General features: G+C 36.8%; 2 protein-coding genes across 2 annotated transcripts; one reads left to right on the top strand and one right to left on the bottom strand.

The window, feature by feature from the left end:
• Positions 1-957: 957 nt before the first annotated feature.
• LOC144563178 (pentatricopeptide repeat-containing protein At2g25580-like) lies at positions 958-3,950 on the bottom strand. Its single transcript, XM_078312588.1, has 3 exons — positions 3,718-3,950; positions 1,786-3,066; positions 958-1,342 (listed from the first exon to the last, which is right to left on the bottom strand). Exons 1-3 carry the CDS (start codon positions 3,798-3,800, stop codon positions 1,063-1,065), a joined length of 1,644 nt encoding a protein of 547 aa, XP_078168714.1. The 5' UTR covers positions 3,801-3,950; the 3' UTR covers positions 958-1,062.
• A 10,800-nt stretch (positions 3,951-14,750) lies between these two features.
• Positions 14,751-20,204, top strand: ERA1 (Prenyltransferase family protein). Its single transcript, XM_078312181.1, has 14 exons — positions 14,751-15,096; positions 15,324-15,410; positions 15,507-15,612; positions 15,914-15,949; positions 16,375-16,457; positions 16,536-16,589; positions 16,978-17,029; positions 17,134-17,198; positions 17,696-17,752; positions 17,852-17,924; positions 18,312-18,398; positions 18,482-18,563; positions 18,846-18,949; positions 19,756-20,204. The coding sequence occupies exons 1-14, from the start codon at positions 14,912-14,914 to the stop codon at positions 19,996-19,998; spliced, it is 1,314 nt and encodes a 437-aa protein (XP_078168307.1). The 5' UTR covers positions 14,751-14,911; the 3' UTR covers positions 19,999-20,204.
• The last annotated feature ends 1,025 nt before the right edge of the window (positions 20,205-21,229 follow it).

Raw genomic sequence — 21,229 nt, 5'->3', positions numbered from 1 at the left:
TATCTGCTTGATTTATCAGTAACTTTAATCATTAGAGACTATCTTTCTCTATATATATTTCTTTTGATAAAAATGCTTAAGCCCATTTCATTGAAGAAAAAGTTAACTACTTTCTATTTTGATGATTTGTAAATCTTAAATGTGACCAAAATGGTAAAATAATATGTATCTTTATTTAGAATTAATGATCTTTTTTTTAGATAATAGAATATATAAACTCATGCACAATTAAAAGACAAGCTAGACTTTATCAGTTAATTTGGTTAAGTTTACGATTATAATTGTGATGTAGGCGAACATAACACACTATAAATGTATCTTAGACGAATTTAAGGATTAATATTTGTTCTCTTTGTTTTAGCACGGATCAATTTGTGTTCATGTAAAAGAAAACATAAAATTAGAATTGAATATGTCAGTTTTGATAACTTTACATTTATAAATGGGGCCTAAATTGCTAAAAATAATGCATTTTTGAAGAATTTTAGGCATAATTTTTGTCGCATATGCTTCCTTTAACACAAACAAATTTATGCACCACACATAATCGAGAATTCATCATTTAGTTTTGGTAATTTAATAATCATAAATGTAACCTTAATTGGTTAAAAACATCAACAGACACACAATACACTGTAAATGAAATTTAGAAGAATTTTAAGCATATTATTTGTTGTATCACTTATTTAGCACTGATAAATTTATGTATACGTAAAAGACATAAATTAGAATCTATCTATCAATTTTGATGATTTTACAATCATAAATATGACAAAGTTGATTTAAAACATTAACATAGATAAACAGTGCATTTTAGAATAATTTTAGACGTGTTTTAGCAATGATAAATTAATACATATATAAAAGAAATAAAATACAGTTTATCTATCAATTTTAGTGATTTTATGATTATAAATGAACCTAAATTGCTTAAATACATCAACAAACTCCGACAAATGCATTGTAAATATATTTTATACTGAGTCCAGGCTAACAAAATCAGAGATAAAAATATTACAATACATATAAACCAAAATAAAATAAATAATGAAATCTTTCTGATCACCAATAATCCTTGCAAGAACACACCCCATCCTTAAAATTGTGAAACCTCTTTGCATCTCTTGCAATTATCTCACGACCAACAAGCCGTGAAATAATCTTCAAAGCATTATGGCAATCCCCGCAGCATCGCAAATTTTTTATGATCCTGATTGGTGTCCTAGCAGGGCTTGTCATGAAGGCATAAGCCGCTGCAAGCCTCTCACTGTGCCCCAGCAACGCCTCCTCCTTCGCCTCTTGGTCAACATCATGCAACACAAACCGAGTATCGGGTACATACCTTCAAAAGGAACATACAAAATATTTGAATCATAAGAAAAAGATGATACTTCAAAAGAAAAGGGTTTGATTTCTTGAAAGACTGTTGCAATAAAGAGAAAGAAAGGTCCTGCTATGCTCTAAACCTATAACATGATTGATTTTCATTTTGGGAGGTGCTTGATAATGATAAACAAGAGATGTATTAACCGGTGTAGCTAATTTTAGTGTGTTGTTTAAGAGGCATGAGCGTAATGTACTCTAATCATATACCAATTATTTTCTTATTTTCATCCAGCTCCAGCTAAATTCTTATAAAATAATTTAATGTGAAGCACTGATGAGCAAGTTAGCTCCTACATAATCTAGTTGTTGTTGTTTTTTCTTCTTAATAAATGAGAAAGGTGATCTTTGTCATTTCCATACCATAATTTATCAAAAACAAAAAAGGTTCCAGGTACATACCCAGCTTCCTTCATCTGGGCCGCAAGGCGATTTAGCAGCGTGTAAATCTTTTTGTGCTCAGGATCTCTGCGGTCCCCACATACATATTGCCGAGACTGGGCACGACCCTCGAGACGGGATGCTTTACTCCTCTGCTTCTCCTTCTCCAGCTCAGACTGGTTTACTGGTACAAGGCCTGATTGAGAATTCTTATCTAGTTTGGTTGGGTCCATCTGTTCAACAATAGCTGCACATCGAGATCCAAGCTCTAGGTGTCCAGTGAGGCGAGCAAGGTTCATTAGCATCTCCCAAATATCCACTGTTGGCTCCACCGGCATCTGTTCAACGAAATCTAGTGCTTCCTCAAGGTACCCACATTGGCCAAGCATGTTTACTATTGCCCCATAAGTTCCCATATCAGGGGCAATTTGGTAATCTTCCTCCATTGATTTGAGATGCAACATGCCCTCATCAACAGCACCAACTACCCCACACACAAAGAAGATACTTGAGAAAATGCCGGCATCGAGGGGCAAACCTGATGTTTTGAGCTGGTTGAAGAGCTCCAACGCTTCCTCTCCCTTGCCGTCCTTGGCAAGGGCAAGAATCATGGTTTCCCAAGAGGTTAAGTTTCTGTGGAGCATTTCATTAAACAGCTTCTGGGCATCGTCCAAAGAGCCACATTTAATATACATGTCTAGTATTTTATTGTTCAAAGCAATTTCAACAGCTCCATTATTTCGCAAGATGTGCTCGTGGATATGGCGTGCTTTCTTGAGATCGGACTCGTCTCCACATGCTTTTACTAAAAGAACCCAAGTCTGATGACCGATCTGTGTTTTGTTTTCTTCTAACAAGGCCAATACTTCAAAGGCTTCATTTAGTTTCCCTTCTTTGCATAGCCCTTCTAGCTCTTCAATAGTTCCTCTATATTTCGGGGTCTCGACATTAGCATTGTTATTAGTGGAAACATTTGGATATTGATGGACCTGCTGATCATATACACCGTGGCTTTGATAAAATTGGCCCGGGTTGTGAGCATTAAGCTGTTGGTTATACCCACCACTGTAATGTGAGTTATTATATGTTTCTTGGTTGGATTGATTATAGCTGGCTGTGTGATGAAATTGCCCCTGACTGTATGTATTATTCTGGTCATAGTATTGTGCATTCTGGGAGATTTGTTGGCTTATGTCTCTGTTTCGATCAAAGTCACCATGCGAGTCCCCATAATCTTCTGTATCAGCTCTCTGTGATGCATGTGTACCGGTGGTACGTAATTGGATTAATATCTCAGGCAACCTAACAGCCACAAAACAATGATCAGCAAATAAAAAAAAATCAGGAACAAAAAATAATAATAATGAAGCATCACAGAATAGAATGTCATAGAAGGTTGATGCGCCTTAAGTTGTACTAACAAACATAGTGACAAGACTCGCGAGAAATTCGCATTTTATTCGCGTATTATTCGTGTTTTTGACGTTACCAAACCGAACTCCGAATAAAATGCAAAAAAAAATATAATACATTTTATTCGCGAATAAAACGAATTACGCGAAAAAAACGCGAATTTTTATTTTTATTTTATTTTTTTTGCTTCCTTGTTGTACCGAATCATTAATGAATTATATCTGAATTATACCTGAATCACGAACTTTTAACCCCACCGAACTGAACCCGATTTATTTGTTTGTCACTATGCTAACAAGCAAAAGGCTGGATCTTTAAACTAAGATACAAGTGATTTAGGTCAAACAAACTGATATTAGCACGGAAAATGGGAATCTGCCTAAGTACGATTGCACAAGTAGATGAAAGTATCTGCATCACTGAACGATACAGCTAATGATGGTATGAAAATGAATTGAGGGTCAATGACTGACTGTCAAAATGGAGACAACGAAAGAAATTAAGAAATCAAACTGTTGACTACACAGTTACTTATCGCACCTAGAGGATGCAAAGGGAGCCTTCTCTGACTGAGACGACAGCTTAGAGAGAGCTGTGCCGAGAGCTCTCCGCGCAGAGAACATGAGCCCCTGTCTTCTCTTCTCCTCCCCTCGCCCTTAGCTACCTCTTTTCCTTCAACCACAGTGTTGTTAAAGTGCGGCGAGGCCAAATCAAAGCGTAGAACGCCGGCGAAGTGGCGGCGGTAACGAGGGGTTTTGGGATTTGACGGTTCGATTGGAGTACATTCTCTTTCTACGGGTTTAACCAGAATTCATATGATCTAATGGCACGAATCTTGAAGGACCGGGTTGACTCGGATTCTGATTAAACCAGTAGATCTAATGGCACGAATCTTGAAGGCCTGGATTGACTCGGATTCGATTAAACCCTTAGGGGGCGTTTGGTTCGCGCTATAGGTCATTCCAGGGAATAGAAGGATTCCAGGGAATGTAATGCCAGGGAATGTCATTATCATGTTTGGTTCGCACATGGCTATTGCTTCAACATTCCCTAGAATGAGTCATTCTCATGTTTAGTTCGCGCATAGTGATTACAATGGCTATAGACGTAACTTCATTATTTTTTAATTATTAACTAAATAATGTTACGTTACCAAATTTTTTATGTAATATTGTTTAAAGATAAATTAGAAATTAGAAATTAAACCCGTAGAAAGAGAATGTGCTCCAATCGGACCATCCTCCGAGGACCGAAGTTCTGATGGATCCCGTGACACTTAAACCCGGATTGAGTCGAATTCTGATCGGACGGTTCTGATTGAAACTCGAATGAGGCCGAGAATCCCGATTTTTTTATAAATATCTAAAAAAATAATCAAAGTTGAACTGAATTTTGAAATTTACCCAAACTGCAAAAAAATTTGGCGAAAAATTAGTTTATAACCGCAAAAAAAATTTGCGATTTTGCCAAAACCATCGATTAAAAAAAAATCACAAAAATTTTTTGCAGTTCCAACTTTTTTCCATTTTTTCAGATTTTTATTTAAATAGAAATGTGTATAATATATTTTTTTTATTGAAATATTAGAAATATTAAATATATTTCTTTTAAAATAGATGGAATACTATATAATTTGATTTATTAGAACGACTGCCACAAATAATCCGGATCAACATTTTTCATGCCGGATTTTTTGCGGTTGTAATAAAAATTAATATATTTCTTTTGAGTTATTGGAAAAAAAATAAAAATGCTTGGATTCTGAGTTATTTGATTCCAGTTTAAAAGTCACTTCTAGGTAATACAAAAAATATTATGATACCTCTGGTACATTTAATTTATAAGAAGTTGTATCTATTTTGAGAATTCTTTTTAATAACAATCATTAAATAACTTAAATTTTTTTTTCCAAAAATAGATACATTTTTTTAGAAATTAAATGTACTAGAAGGATGACAATATTTTCTATATTTACTTAGAAGTGTCTTTTGAACCGGGATCAAAAATCCAAACATTTTTATTTTTTTCTAATAATACATAAATAAATATATTAATTTTTCTTACAGCCGCAAAAAATCCGGCATAAAAAATATTGATCCGGATTATTTGTAGCAGTCTTTCTAATAAATCAAATTATATAGTATTCCATCTATTTTCAAAGAAATATATTAAATATTTATAATATTTCTATACAAAAATAAATAAATAATAAATATTTATATTTAAATAAAAAAAATCTGAAAAAATGGAAAAGAGTTGGAACGGCAAAAAAATTTTGCAGCTTTTTTTTAACTGCTGGTTTTGGCAAAACCGCAAAAAAATTTTGCGGTTTGGAATTCCAAAACCGCAAATTTTGTTTGCGGTTTTAGAATGAATTTCCGCAAAATAATTTTGCGATTTGGGTAGATTTCAAAACCAGCGCAACTTTGGTCAATTTTTTAAATTTAACTTTTTTTTTTATATTTGTAAAAAATTCGGCCGAGAATCGGACTCGTTTTGAGCACCTCTAGAACTGGAAATGGGTTCATTTTGGGTCCAGATCGGAGCCGTTTATCCTCTATCCAATGGTCATGATGGATATGAATAAACAAATGAATGCCGTGTCTGAAATTAATGAGGAAGGATACGGAACTGTAACGGCTTCGTTTTGAGTTCAGATCTGAGCCGTTTATCTTTTATCCAGTGGTTTTCTGATGGATATGAATAAACAGATGAATGCCGTGTCTGAAATTAATGAGGAAGGATACGGAACTGTAATGGCTTAGTTTTGAGTCCAGATCTGAGCCATTTATCTTTTATCCAGTGGTTTTCTGATGGATATGAATAATGCCGTGTCTGAAATTAATGAGGAAGGATACGGAACTGTAATGGCTTCGTTTTGAGTCCAGATCTGAGCCGTTTATCTTTTATCCAGTGGTTTTCTGATGGATATGATCTGTTTGCCATGTCTGAAATTAACAAAGAATCTGGATGTTTTGATTGAGGCTACACATTCACAAGTCAAAACCAACTTATTTTAGCAACCAACTCGTTTAAGTCGGGCATTAAAATTTTGTGTAATTTTAATATGGTATAATTAGTTATTTAATGCTGATTAATTGGACCTTTGACTTTTTCAATCAACCAATTATGAATAAAATAACTTCAAATTGTATTAACTTTGACACAAAATATTTGTTTAAATCGTAGAGAATGTAACATCCCATGACGATCCAAACCGTTAGATGTTCGATCTATATTAAAATGTGTTTGGAGACCAAATTTTACATTTTTTAAAGTTTTTTTTACTATTTATTAAGATGGTTTGAAAATCGTTGTTTTTCAACGGTGCATAATCTTAATAAAAACATTGATATTCAAACCATCTTAATAAATGGTAAAAAAAAATTCAACAAATATAAAATTTGGTCTCCAAGCACATTTTAATATATTTTGAATATCTAACAATTTGGATCGACTATTTGGACTTTCAAAATTGAAAAACTGAGTTGTTTGTTCCGAAGACTAAAAAAAAAACGTTTTGAACTTAGCCCCCCTCTCTCTATATATATTTCAATTTTAATGAGTGATTGCTAGTTATTAGGATTGTCTAATAACTTTTTGTCAACACAATATTTTTCAATTTTTATTTAGTGTTGCACTAGTTATTAGTATTGTCTAATTTACTGTCAACTCATTCCAGTGACCAATTATAATCGGTGAGAATAGTAACTAACTATACTTATAATAGTATAAAAATAGTGCTATTCGAGTTACAACTCGTTTGGATGGAGAGTAGAGAAAAGATAAATGGAGGTAAAGAATGGAAGGGAATTGAATGGAATAAAAAAGAAGATTAATATATTTAATTTTTTTTTCGTCTTTGGATGATTAATGAGGGAACATAAATTTAACTTTTCTTTTCGTCTTATTTTTTATTTGATTAATTAAACTTTAGAAGATTAATTAGAAATTAAATGGTTGTTGTAGATTTGTGACAAATAAATTTGTATGAGAATTATATGGGTAAGATATAGGGTTTGGGTATTTGTGTCATTTTTTTCTGAAAATATTTGCAACAAAATTTCTTTTCATCCGTTACACCCCAAATTGGGAGGGAAATTGATTCTATTAATTATGATTATACAAGATTAAACCTTTTACCTCATCTACCCTTGACTTCCGACATAATTTTGTCAACCAAACACAATTCGAGAGAAACTTTTATTTTCTTTCCATTCCCTCCCTTCCGTACTCTCCATCCAAACAAGGTGTTAATGTATTTGTTATACGTCTCTCATCTCATTATTTATTTACATTAGGTTTGATTTAGTAGGGTGTCAGAAATAGCATGATAAGTTAAGAAAGAAGTTTTTTTTAGTATTTAGTGTATATAATGTTTTAAGGAGTTATTTATAAGTTTCTCGTTTTAGAGATTTTATGTTGTTATAAATAAATTACTTATATTTTATGTAATATGAAGTTAAGAAATACAATTAACTAAACCCTAAACCCTAAACCCTAAACCCTAAACTCAATCTCAACACAATCCCACAAAATCAAATTGAAGTAAAAACATTCGCCCAAGCCCTAAAAAACAAACAACCACCACACACACACGCAGAAATGCAATTTCAAGAACCTGAACCTTTTCTCCATGAGAGACCCCAGCAAGCACATGTCTACACTCCTGCTAGACAGGCACTGCGCCCCCAGAACCAGTACCTCAACTCAGCAGCAATGATCATTATGCTAGAAGGAGAAAGAACACCAGACTTGCCAAGAGAAATAGCAACAATGCTGGCAAGAATCTTTGGCTGGAGGTGGCAGGACTACAGTGTCTTTCCAGCAGATGAAGCACCCTACATGCTCATCTGCCCGGGACCCAACCTCAGAGATGTCATTGTCAACAGAGGTCAGGGCAATGGCATTTACCGCATCAGAAGAGGAGTGGCGATAAGGATAATAGAATGGGGAGTAGAGCTCAGCATGAACTACAACCCTCCGCCTTTTGAAGCATGGGTCAGAATTACTGGCTTGCCGCATCAGGCATGGAACAATCCAGACATCAGAAAATTCTCCACACAGCTAGGCCACATCACAGGGATCCTACCCTACGGAAGAGATATAGGTCACTTCAGACACATTATACTCAGACTAGCCTGTGAAGATCCGGCTGAAATCCCTGTTCACTCCATGTATCATGAAGGGCATCTGTCCAAGCAGGTAAACATCAGGTTACTCAGGTGGAGAGAGTATCAGGAAGGTCCTTTTCCGCTTTACCCACCGCCACGGGGAGGACATAATGACCAACAGGGGCAGCAAGTTCAGCCACCACCCGAGCAACCACAAGTGCAGCCGCCGCAAGAGCAAAACTCAGGTATGACATCCCAGGGGCCTCAGTCAAATGAGGATAGTAGCAGTGGGGGATCCAACAGTGTCCAGGGGCCACGTCGAATGTCCTTCTCCCTCAGCAAGAATAAGGTCAAAACGACATGGATGATCAACAGAAAGGTAAAAAATCTGGTCAGAGACTCTATCCCACCAAAGGTAACACCAAATGTCACACCAACATTCACATTAAACCAAAGCTCTCGTCTCGTGGCGACTAGGCTGAGAGACAACATCTACCAAATATCAGTAGGGTCAGTGCTACTCTGTAACCTCGTCCTGGAAACCGTTAACCAAGGGACAGTGCAACGGGAAAAAAAGTACAATCCAGGGAATGGACAGAATGTTATGATCACTGCTCAGGGTGAAGAGACAACTGGGATGGAAAAAGGGACAAACATTGAATGCACCCCTGCAGAAGCATTTAATGAAGGTACCTTAAGTACAGTGAGTAGGGACGTACAAAAAGCACGGGATGTTTTTCAAATGGATATAGACCAGGTAGGAGAAAAAGAAGTGGGCTGGAAAAAGGGACAAGTACAAACGTATTTGGGCCAAGTAGAGACTAAGGGTAATAAAGAAATGGGCCTTAGTGGATTACAAGGAGATAAGTTACCGGGCAGGAAAGGAGAAACGAATTTGGGCCAAGTAGAGACTGAGGGTGAAAAAGAAAAGGACCTTTTTGGATTGCAAGGCAGTAAGTTACAGGGCGAGGAAAAAGAAAAAGATGGAAATAATGAGGGCCTGGATCACCCACCGGGCTTTCCGTTTCCAATCTACGGAGCACAAGTTCGAGAGAAGCCAAAACCGGTTAGAAGGAGCGCCAGAATCGAGGAAAAAAGAGCAAGGAGGAGGAAAAACGACGAAAGCATGGAGTCTGCCGCTGCCAAGCCAAAAGAGAAGCTCAAAATTGACTTCAGTAAAAGGAAAGAAGACATACAGCACCAGCTGGCACTCTCCATCCTGGCTGACACGGGGGCAAGGCTGTCAGACGACATGGAAAAGGAGTTTCAAGAGGCGGCGATACAGGATCTGATTCGAATTCCGGAAGACCCCAACCAGGAGGGGGACACTCCTAATGTTGAGTAAGTTCATTGCTAAGGGGGCCCATTGGGCAGGGCAGGAAGGGAGCAGTGCCTTGGATGTTTTAGCTTTTGTTTTATTTAAATCAGCTTGCGTTATTTTCTTTTGCATTTTGCTTCATCTGAGGGAAGTGTGGCCCTTCATTTGGGTAATAGGAAGAGGAAATGATGGGGAATGTTTCTTAGGTTTTGTTTTTATCAAGGATAGTAATTGTGCCAGTAAGGAAGGTTTGAGCAGTTCTGTGGTTATAAAGAACTGTTCAATTTTTGTTGTAGCAGGGAGAGGAAGTAGGAAGTCTAGGGTAATGTATGGGAAGAAGGAAGAAGTGTACCAAGGTTTTATTAATGAATAGTCTCAAAAAATTAAAGATCCTATCGTGGAACGTCAGGGGGCTCAATGACAAAAATAAAAGAACAACGATAAAGAAAACAATAATGGAAGAAAAACCACAAATTGTATGCTTGCAAGAAACCAAATGGGACACACAAAATACTATCAACATCTCACAGACAGTAGGAAGAAGGCTAGACCAGAGGTTAGAGATACTGGCAAACGAAACAGCAGGGGGGGTACTGGTAGCGTGGGATTCTAACCAATTCACTAAAATTGCACAACAAATTGGAGCATACTGTCTCTCGGTGGATCTAGCTTTAAACATGGATGATTCAATAGTTAGAATAACAGGGATTTATGGACCATCAACCCGGAGAGACAAACCAACCTTCTACAGAGAACTGATGCAAGCAAAACCACATAATGAAATCCCATGGTTGGTCTGCGGAGACATGAATGTCACCCTGCATCCGTCAGATAGACCAAATAACCAAAACCACCAAAGACAGACGGCAAGTTTTAAAGCAGTCATAGATCAACTGCAACTGATTGATCTCAGACTGCAAAGAAGGGTATACACTTGGTCCAATGAGAGGGAAAATCTGATTTTTGCAAGGCTGGATAGATTTATGATATCTGCATCTTGGTCGCGCATGTTTCCAAACACGATACAGAAAGCAATAGCAAATACTGCATCAGACCACTGTCCCCTATTGTGTGAAGGACAAACAAAATTCCCAAGCTCCAATACATTCAGATTGGAAAACAGTTGGATTAAGAAGGAAAAATTCAGAATACTGGTTCAACAGACATGGACGGGAGCCCCAGTTGCAACCACACCAGTTCAACTAAACCAGAAGATAATCCAACTAAGAAGGAAGATAATTGAATGGAGAAAGGAGTACACGGAAAAAAGTAAATACCAAACTGACTTATGCAGAAAGTGCATCCACTGGCTAGCACAGCAAGCTGAAACCAGAAGACTAACCAGGGTAGAACAGCTGCTCAATCAAGGCCTCACGCAGAGGTATTCAGAAATTTGCGTAGAGGAAGAGCAAAGATGGCATCAGAGAGCAAAAAGGGCATGGGTCAGAGAGGGGGATAACAACACAAGGTACTTCCACCAAATGGCAAACAAAAGAAAGAGAGCAAACTGGATAGATGTCATTGAAGAAGAAGGAATCCAAAAGTATGAGCACAGGCAAAAGGCAGCAGCACTGCACAACTACTACATAAGACTAATGGGTACTCAACAAAATGCAACTACGGCATTTGATATGACAGAACTGTTTCAGTCACATCAGGACAACCTGGCTGACCTGGCACAGCAGATTCAGATGGAGGAAATAAGGACTGTTATAGACAAATGGCCAAATAATAAAGCTGCAGGGCCTGATGGCCTCACAGGAGAATTCTACAAGGCTTTTCAAGAGTTCCTGCTGCCTGACCTACATAACACATACAATGGAATCATGCAGAACCAAACATCACTTTTTCCACTGAATGATTCACACATAGTGCTGGTAGCAAAAAAGGAGGGGGCAACTCAACCACAGGATTACAGACCCATTAGTCTCATCAACTCGGTGCAAAAGATCTTCTCCAAGATAATGGCAAACAGGGTGCAAGTGCACATGACAGACCTCATCATGGAAGGCCAAACTGGTTTTATAAAGGGGAGACACATCAACCAGGGCTTCCTGTACACACAGGAAATTGTAACACTGGCACAAAGACAGAACAAGCAGGTGGGGATATTCAAAGCTGATGTATACAAAGCTTTTGACACCCTATCTTGGGACTTCCTATGCGCAGTTCTCTCCGCAAAAGGATTCCCTCAACCTTGGATCTCAACCATAAAAAGGGCAGTACTGGAGGGCACAGCAAAAGTACTACTCAACTCAGTGGCAGGAAAATCCATAACCCTCAAAAGGGGTGTCAGACAAGGGGATCCATTGGCACTGTACCTTTTCATCCTAGCCATGGACTTCCTATCTGCATGGTTCCAGAAGTTGGTGCAGAGAGGAATGTTCGCACCGCCATTTCAAGGATGCAAACAGTGTCTACTGTATGCGGATGACACCTTGTTCATCATCCAGCCGCAGCTACAGCAATTGAGGTTTCTCAAAATGGTGTTATCCATATTTGGGGATTTGTCAGGACTCAAAATAAACATGGCAAAATCCGAATTCCTCATGACTGCAGCAACACAACAACAGGTGCAGGACAGAGCTGCCACATTGCAATGCAGAGCATCAACATTCCCATTCAAGTACTTAGGCATGCCTCTCTCCAACAAAAGGCTAGCACAGGCGCAATACAACACACTGGTTACAAAAATTCAAAATAAGTTGTCTGCATGGAAGGCAGAGACACTCTCAATTGGAGGGAGAATCATACTCATCAATGCAGTGCTTACTGCAATGCCGGTGTACTTCATGTCAACATTCTTACTGCCAAAATGGGTGATTAAGAAAATTGACAAAATAAGAAGAAAATTCCTGTGGCATGGTCACAAGGCACAGCAACCAGACAAGCGATTCATCAGCCTGGTGGCATGGGAGGTAGTAACAATGCCAAAGAAGCAGGGGGGATTGGGGATCAAGAATATGATCATCATGAACCGGGCATTAATGGGGAAAATCATGTGGGATTGGTGTCAGATCACAAGACCATGGTGGATGCACATACTACGGACTGAAAGTAAACCTTGGGAGCTGGCAAATGCAACATCACTATGGAAATCTCTTCAGGAAGTTTCCCAGCTGGTTACTTTCTTAGTTTCATATGTCGTAGGAACAGGACAGGGAGTCAAATTATGGAAAGATGCATGGTGTGGACTGCCACTTATGTCAGAGTACCCTGAACTCTACCAACACTCGGTTGCAAAGAGCATGACAGTATATCAGGCCAGACAACAGGGACATTGGGACCTGAGCATAACGGACTATGTGGGGGATCGCATATTAGAACAGGCACAACAACTCATACAGAGACTTAACCTTATTAACATGGGTCAGCAACAGCATGATTTGGCGGTATGGAAGTGGAATACAGATGGAGGGTATACGGTTAAGTCCTTCTACAGGGCAATAACACAGTACCCAACCATTGAAGACGGCAGGGCAAGTATATGGAAATTGAAAGCACCACATAGAGTCATGGTTTTCACATGGCTAATGTTGAGAAGGAGGATACTGACAATAGACAATTTGGTGAGAAGGGGATGGAGCCTGCCCAACAGGTGTTGTCTATGCAAAAGGGCAAAAGAGACGGTGGACCACATGTTCAGTGGATGCACATACATGACCAACCTAAGAACAGTTGTCAGTGCCTCATTGAGTATTCCGAATTGTGCAGCCTTTCAAAACGGTAACTATAGAAAGGCCATTACAGCCTCTAGACACAGACAAATTAGGAAAGCTCAGGCCACTTTGTGCTTTGTGGTCTGGAGGGAAAGATGTAGGAGGATCTTCTCAGAGAAGCAAAAGTCACCTAACATGTTGGCAATGGAAACTGCGATGGAGTACAGATTGTGGTATACATGACAAAGGGATTATGACAAGAAGGCGAGATGTCTGACAAGCTTTTGGAAAACAGTTCATTTGATTTCTTTTCATTTCTTTCTTTTCTCCTTAATTTTCCTTGCTGCTCAGATTTTAATTACGTTAGTTTAATTTTCTGTAATCCTAATGTACAAGAAAAGACACTTCTGGTGTCGGTTTAATGGAACTTGGAGGCTGGACCTCCAAATTTTCTCTCAAAAAAAAAAAAGATAGTGTGAAAATAGTGATAATTCCATAATTATGAAAAAAAATACTAACGCTGCTATTTGAAAATAGCGTAAATATTATTTGAAATTGTGATATGAAAGCACTAAATAAGAATAGCACTAATTTAGTTTTTTTTTTTTAACTTTTCATAAAGCGTTTGGCTTGTATATAAATAAAAATAATGATGCTATTTCAAGAATATGACTATTTTCTAGAATCCAATTAATAATTTCTTTTTATTACATGGGCACTTTTGAGGTTTGGTGAAGTTTTGATGGGCAGATTTTCCCTTCATCTTGAATTTGATGCATCGGGAATAGATAAAAAGGGATTATTTTTTTAATTTGAAAAACAAGTAATTCGTTCACTTATTTTTCAAATTAAAAAAATATTCTGGAAACCCTTCAATCAAAATTATATACATTGCACTCCTACGCCAGGTGTAGGCAATAATATTTGTCGCCATCCCAACACGAGTCCGGATCTTCTGCATTACCGAGTGCGTATCCTCTGAGATATCTCAACTTTTGCGTGACCGACGTGTCTGGTGACTATTCGGGTGATGTAGGGTTATTTGTGATTTAAGATTCGTGTAGAATGTATTTATACGGTTGGGATTTGCCAAAAAGTCACGCAAAGTTTGAGATATCTCAGAGAATACTAATTCCTGCATTACCTTACCATTTGAGTTTTTATCCGGTCCAACTGTCCAAGTCTGTATTGTAAACCTCATCTTTACGGTACCGTAGAAAGATCAATCTCCTCCCGATACCGTAGAGGATCTAGCTCACATTACGATTTGAGATTAAATCTCAGCCGGTTTGAGATTCGGACTAACTTAGGGACAGTATTATTGGGCTTTAAGATTTGTGCTAAGTTAAAAAGAACAGTTCGGATCAAATAATTGTAAAAGATTCTCTTTTCAGGTAATGGAGAGGATGTGATCCGATTGTAAGGGACCTTTATGATTCGTGTAATGTAGTATGAACGAATCGGATTCAATCTCATCTTGTCGAGGTAGCTTAGGTGATATGGATTCATCCAAGCAAGGCGGCACTTCTCTCGGTCGGCTCCGATTCTCAGAGCAGTAAGGCACGCGTACTCGCCAAAAGCGAGGCTACAAGTTCAAAGCTTCTTCTGCTTTCTCTCTCTCTCTATATCGTTGCTTCAAATCCATGAAATCATCTCAGCCTCCCTTTCCATCTTCTCACCTCGACTCCACCTCCGATTCTGATTCTGACGACCACGAGCATGGGCCCCGCCTGACAGTGACTCAGGAGGATCAGCTCAAGGTGGAGTCGCAGGTCGCCGAAATCTATCGTTCCCTTGTTGGTATCCCCCTCCACAGGCAATCCGTTGCGTAAGGAAGCATTATCTCTTCTTCTTCAGTATTTAATAACTTTAGAGCCTATTACCTGTTCGATGATTTGCTTCAATTTATTGTGGTTGCATGTTTGGTTTTCTTTACTGAGCTTAGTGCCAATCGGGGGCTATACTGTAAAACTGACAATTCCCTGTTTGTTTTGAGTTCAACATCTCTGTTTGTTTCCAAACAATCCATGTAAAGTAATAAAACTTGTTTTTCAGATTGGAGCTGTGGCGGGATAAGCACATAGAATATTTGACAAAAGGATTAAACCAACTCGGTCACACTTTTCAAGTGCTGGATGCAAAGTCTGTTCCTTCTTCTTTAACTTAAGTTTTGATATTTATACAAATTGTATTATACATTGACTTGACTTGTAAAGAGCTTCTATTGTTTTGTTCTAGCCGGCCTTGGCTGTGTTACTGGATACTCCATTCCTTTGCGGTTCTAGGGGAAGAAGTTGATTCTGAATTGGAGAGTCGTGTGGTTGATTTTTTATCCAGGTGTCAGGTATAACATACCACCCTGATAATTCTAATGGAATTATTTCCATTTTTTATTCCACATTTTGCAATGCTAGACTTCATTCGTAATTGCAAAGAGGCAAGTTGTTTTAGGTTCAGTCATGACAGCTAATAGCAGCACAGCACTGTAATGACTTTGTGGTGGAGTAAGATGTATGCCAATTCCAATCATGAACACGACTAATAAAATCACACATTTGCATGTACTTGATTTCTTTCATCATTGTAAGTGGATATGCTTTGTTCTTGTAGTTACTTTTTTTTTTCTTCCAAAATTGTTATTTCAGGATAAAGAAGGTGGATATGCTGGGGGGCCAGGGCAGGTTGGTTTGTCTTGACTTTTTTAGCTTCATTTTTTGTTTATGAATCTAATTTATATGTTTTCATCGGTTATTGATTAAAAAATTCCAGTAGGATGAAATCCTAATTTGATATATTACAATTTGGGTGAGCTCCGCCTTTTAGCATGGCTAATGTAAGCCTGGTAGAGCTTCAATCAACTGTAATTTGCATGTTAAGCCTCGCACAAGCCCTGATCCTAGAACTTTGTTTCATTTATTCCAAATGATGAATGATTCATAGTATAATGATAGCTCAATTCCCCATATTTTGTGAAGCCAAACCTCAATTATAACTGCTGTAGCATAACTCGTTCTATAAGACATGAAACAACCCAGTCCAAACAAATCATAGTATTATCTACAAAATAGTATTGTTTAATTGATTTTTATCTAACTGCCGTTGGTAGATGCCTCATCTAGCAACAACTTACGCTGCCGTTAACACGCTAGTGAATTTGGGCACTCAAAAGGCATTGTCATCAATAAATAGGTATCTGAAGTTTATTACATTAGCACTAATCATATCAGTTTCTTAGCTCCTAGTCAAACTTTTACAATTTTTGTGCAGGGAGGGCATACACAAATTCTTGTTGGAGATGAAAGATTCTTCAGGTGCCTTCAGGTCTGATAGAAATTGTTGAATTATTATTATTCTTATTATTTTGGTGACCAGTTCCTACCACAAATCTGCTTGTTCATTTATTTTCACATCTGCGTTGATTTTGTTATTTGGGGGTTGTGTGTGTGTGTGTGTGGGGGGGGGGTAGTATTTTTCTGGTTTTCCTTTGTTCACCTGACAGAATATCAATCTGTCATTGTATATTATTCCTTGCATCTCACACAATTTAATATCTTAAGAATTTTTTTTTTTTTTGAAAAAACTGTGGCATGGAACGGCCTACACTGTTACATATCCAATATGTATTGAAACCTTAGGATGTTGTTATACTCCTAATTGTCTGCATTGTTATTGTTAATCAGATGTTGACTATTTTCTTTCTTACTATCAGAATGCACCATGTGGGAGAAGTTGATGCCCGTTCATGCTACTGTGCAATCTCGGTATGACAACGATAATATAATTTCTTTTACTTTTCCTTTCCCAAGTTGTATAGCATATGCATAACGGATATTTAATTATTCTTCTCTCTAATTTATGAAATCAGGTTGCAAGTTTGTTAAAAATTCTAGATGCCGACCTTGTTAGAGGTGTCGGGGACTATATAGCAAGGTCAGCTGCGCGTTTTTATGTTTTTAATTATCTTTTTGGACATAAGAGTCTGTATTAGAATTGCACGGTTTAAGTTGTATTAAGAGTACCATTTTCCTGAAGTAGATGTCTTCTTGCTGAACTGTTGGTTCAAAGTTGTTTAGGTTACTGTTTGGGTATGGAGACACCTAAAGCACATAGAACGAAAATAATATATTTCAATGGAGAAAACACAAAAAAAAATTGGCGCTTGTTTGCGATAAATGCATAATTACTCCTAACTATATTGTCATAATGTCACTTCAAATAACTTATGAACTCATTGTAGACCTTCTTTACTTATATTAAGAAGTTAAAATGCTGCAGAAATGTTTGGTAGTAATATGACCCCTTGTGTCAGATTCGAGATGTTTTACATGGCAATCTCTTAACTTCATGACTCAGATGCTTAATTATTCCCTTTAGACTTTAAGATGCTTTTAATTAAATTTCTAATGCAAAATAAACTTATTCTCCAGTTGTCAGACTTACGAAGGAGGTATTGGTGGAGAACCTCACTCTGAAGCTCATGGTGGGTATGTTTCTTTTATGCTTTCTTTTCAGTAAGTTTTTCATTTTCATTTTTGGTTCAGTATGAACTGGTTTCTTAAAGTGGCAATTCTACTTTTCACAAGGTATACATTCTGTGGCTTGGCCTCGATGATATTGATTGATGAGGTGGAGAAGCTTGACTTGGCTAGTTTAATTGTAAGAGACTTTTTCTCTGTAGGGTTGATCTGTTTATATTAATAATGACATTAATGTCATTTAGACCAAGACAAACCTTCCTCTTTTATTGGGTTATATATACAGCTCTTTAGTTTTGAAGGGATTGGTTAATGTAAAAGGCTTGGCAATTAACTAGGATGTTAGATACATACACTTATCTTGAACACTTGACGTAGAATGCAAATAACCAAAATAATATGTGCTTGTGGATGGTTGTCGGTATGAGAAATTTGTTTGATACAAATGTGTTAGAATAACAGGTGCTGTTCACAATGAGGGGAGGAGACTCCATTCTATTAGTATGAAATTAAACTGACGTCAAAATAAGATTACTGAAGGCTTGCATTATTTAAATATTTTTATTAGGGCTGGGTGGTGTCTCGGCAAGGGATAGAATTGGGATTTCAAGGCCGGGCCAATAAATTGGTTGATGGGTGCTACTCCTTTTGGCAAGTAATCTTCATTCCTATCTTACAAATTTGCTATTTGTTTCTCACAAGGTTTTCGTTTATATTAAAGCTGGTTTTCTATAACAGGGAGCAGCTCTTGCTCTGGCACAAAAGCTATTACCACTTGCTGAGAAAGTATCAGAAGAGCAATCTTCTATCCATGCAATCAGTAAAGTTCTTTATCTTGCTATTTCATTTTATCTGCTTAATTTGTTACAATACTTTCAAAAGCATGCGGCTTTCCAAATGATTTGAAAAGAAAAATGGAGCTGCCAGGGCTAGGTTGTCAATTACTCTTAAACAGGCAATTGTGTTAGAATTTTGGAAACATTGCATGTTTTCAAAACCTTGAATTGTTTTAGTTCAGGTGAAAACAAAAATAGAACACTTTTGTATAATATAGTAGTAAATGTACCCAGTTGAAACTGATTGTACGGTTATTACAAAGCAGGAGACTATTCTGACATTGGCATAGAATTTATGAGGAGAGGCAATCAGACAGGACTTCTTTTCCATCATTTGGCACTGCAGCAATACATAATTCTTTGTTCACAGGTAAAATGTTAATTGCTTTTATTTAACAAATATGAATTTTGAAATTCTCACAAGTTACTAGGATATGACTAACACCTTTTAAAAAACATATCAGCAAACTACTGTTTTGTACTGATCGTAAATTTATAATCATTTACAACATTTGGGTATTTTTAACTATTATGTGCATGCTGGATAAGATAAACCCAGATGGGCCTAAATGAGATCCAAATTTCTCACCTCTTAATTTTGCATATCTGTGCCTCTATTAATGCTCAGATTTGCCTCATTTTACTCTATATGGTGCAACCAAACATGAAAAACAATCTGCAATACATAATAAAGGACCAATATGTGTTCTGCAGCTGGACACCAGCAAAGCAAGATCAATAATCACATAAGAGGTTCCAAACAACATCTTTTTTATTTAGTAAATCGGAAAGCAAAAATCAGCCCAAGAGGCAGCTAAATGTAGAGAAATAGAAAGTAATGAATGAAATAGTTTGCAGATAATGTCAGCGTACTTGCCTATTTTAAAGTTTCTTGTTCCCATCCCTTCACTTTTGATTTTATACTAGTAAATAAAAACAGTGCCAGAACTGCAACAAAATAATTTACAAACACTTGCAAAGCTATATATGCCCAATAAAGAAAAATATATGGAGTGGGTCAGAAAAATATTTAATTCAAAGTATCAAGACAAAGCAATAAAATGATGCATCTAGTCAAGAAAGGACAATTCTGCAATAGCAACACAGTTTTTTTCCACAAGTATTGTTACAAATGTTGATGAAATCAAGTAAAAGTTTGAGGTTTGAATTTGTCAGATACTAGAAGGAGGATTCAGGGACAAGCCTGGTAAATTCCGTGACTACTACCACACGTGTTATTGCCTCAGCGGCCTCTCTATTTGCCAATACAGCTGCATGAGAGATGGCGATTTAAAGCCGTCCCCTAGTGATATTTTGGGTCCTTACTCCAATTTGCTAGAACCGGTGCATCCCCTTTACAATGTGGTGCTTGACAAGTTCTTTCTGGCAAATGAGTTCTTCTCAAAGCGCTCTTTTTGATGTTGTATTTTTAGCACTTGTTATTTATTCAAGTAAAACGGCTATTTTCTTGTTCATGTTGTATGTGTTGTATGTACTATAGTGTATCCTGGATTGTTGCTATATCTAACTTGCCGCAATATATTTTGAATTGCAGGCTGTATTTGTTGCAATTCTTTAACTTAAGCCCTTGTAATATTTGCTCTAAGTTTAATCTCGATAGGTTCTTATCTTTCTTCTTCGAACTAATTTTAAATGTCTCATATTATGATGGAACAGTTATAATTGAACTAATTTTTAAACCATTGATTTTCGTTGAGATGAGAATCGTGCGTATAAAAATTTGAACGGTTGGAATCGGAATAACAGCTTATTTTGATTCCTTCAGCCATTACTTTACTGCATACGTATTGGTATATTTTTTTAGAATCTCTGCAGATGTTATTTTCTAAATAATATTTATACTTCTAATATATAAATATTAATATCCTACGTTACTAAGATTTTAAATTTTGAAAGGTTTTTTTTTTTTCTATTTTTCCGATAAAATATTTAACTTTAACTTGTTCATTATTATTATTAAGAAAGTATGTAACTTTACAAAATAGATATGAACGTTGGTAAATTCAGATATAAACAACTGAAATGTGATATTTATCGAGAAGGAAACATGTCCATCTTGTTATCGGATTAAATTTAAAGTGTGATATTTCTTACAATTTTTTTTACATATAATTTATCTTAAATTTGAATTTCGAGAAGTTGATATTTATGAACGATAATGTACGACAATGTGATTTGATATAAAAGCATACGTGGAACTGAAAAATTGAGATTGACAAGTTGAAAAAATAATTGTAATGTGATTTTCTTTTATAAAGAGATTAAAAGTATTAATGCATATAAAAACTATAAAATTAATTGAATACAATTTACAAATTTTTAATTTATGAGCTAGATTTTTTTCATTATACTAACATCTATTCTTGTATTTTTCTCTCAAAAAACATCCGTTCTTGAATAAAAGTGTTGGTTATTTCTAATCAAAAAAATCATTGTATTTTTGCTCCAAGAATAATTTGGACAGAAGACGCGTTTGATGGGCATGAGACCGCAATGTCCGCTCAGAATCATGATCGTACAAATTATGAAATAAATTGGACGGTTCTGAGCAAACATTAGACCGATCTGCGTCCAATACTCGTCAAAACAGCTCGCTTCCAATTTGAACACCTCAAAATAAAGGTCGACC

Source organism: Carex rostrata, chromosome 12 (assembly GCF_964058835.1).
Source record: "Carex rostrata chromosome 12, lpCarRost1.2, whole genome shotgun sequence".
NCBI lineage: Eukaryota > Viridiplantae > Streptophyta > Magnoliopsida > Poales > Cyperaceae > Carex > Carex rostrata.
Note: the sequence above shows the minus strand (reverse complement) of the source record. Positions and strands in the feature narration are given on the sequence as shown.

Excerpts from the sequence above, each read along its gene's own strand:
- LOC144563178 (XM_078312588.1), bottom strand. The coding sequence starts at position 3,800 with ATGTTCTCTGCGCGGAGAGCTCTCGGCACAGCTCTCTCTAAGCTGTCG. Across the intron at positions 3,067-3,717 it reads GCTCCCTTTGCATCCTCTAG|GTTGCCTGAGATATTAATCC; the intron begins GTGCGATAAGTA and ends TGTGGCTGTTAG. Across the intron at positions 1,343-1,785 it reads GCCCAGATGAAGGAAGCTGG|GTATGTACCCGATACTCGGT; the intron begins GTATGTACCTGG and ends TTCCTTTTGAAG.
- ERA1 (XM_078312181.1), top strand. The coding sequence starts at position 14,912 with ATGAAATCATCTCAGCCTCCCTTTCCATCTTCTCACCTCGACTCCACC. Across the intron at positions 15,950-16,374 it reads ATGCTGGGGGGCCAGGGCAG|ATGCCTCATCTAGCAACAAC; the intron begins GTTGGTTTGTCT and ends TGCCGTTGGTAG. Across the intron at positions 18,399-18,481 it reads GGTGCTACTCCTTTTGGCAA|GGAGCAGCTCTTGCTCTGGC; the intron begins GTAATCTTCATT and ends TTTCTATAACAG.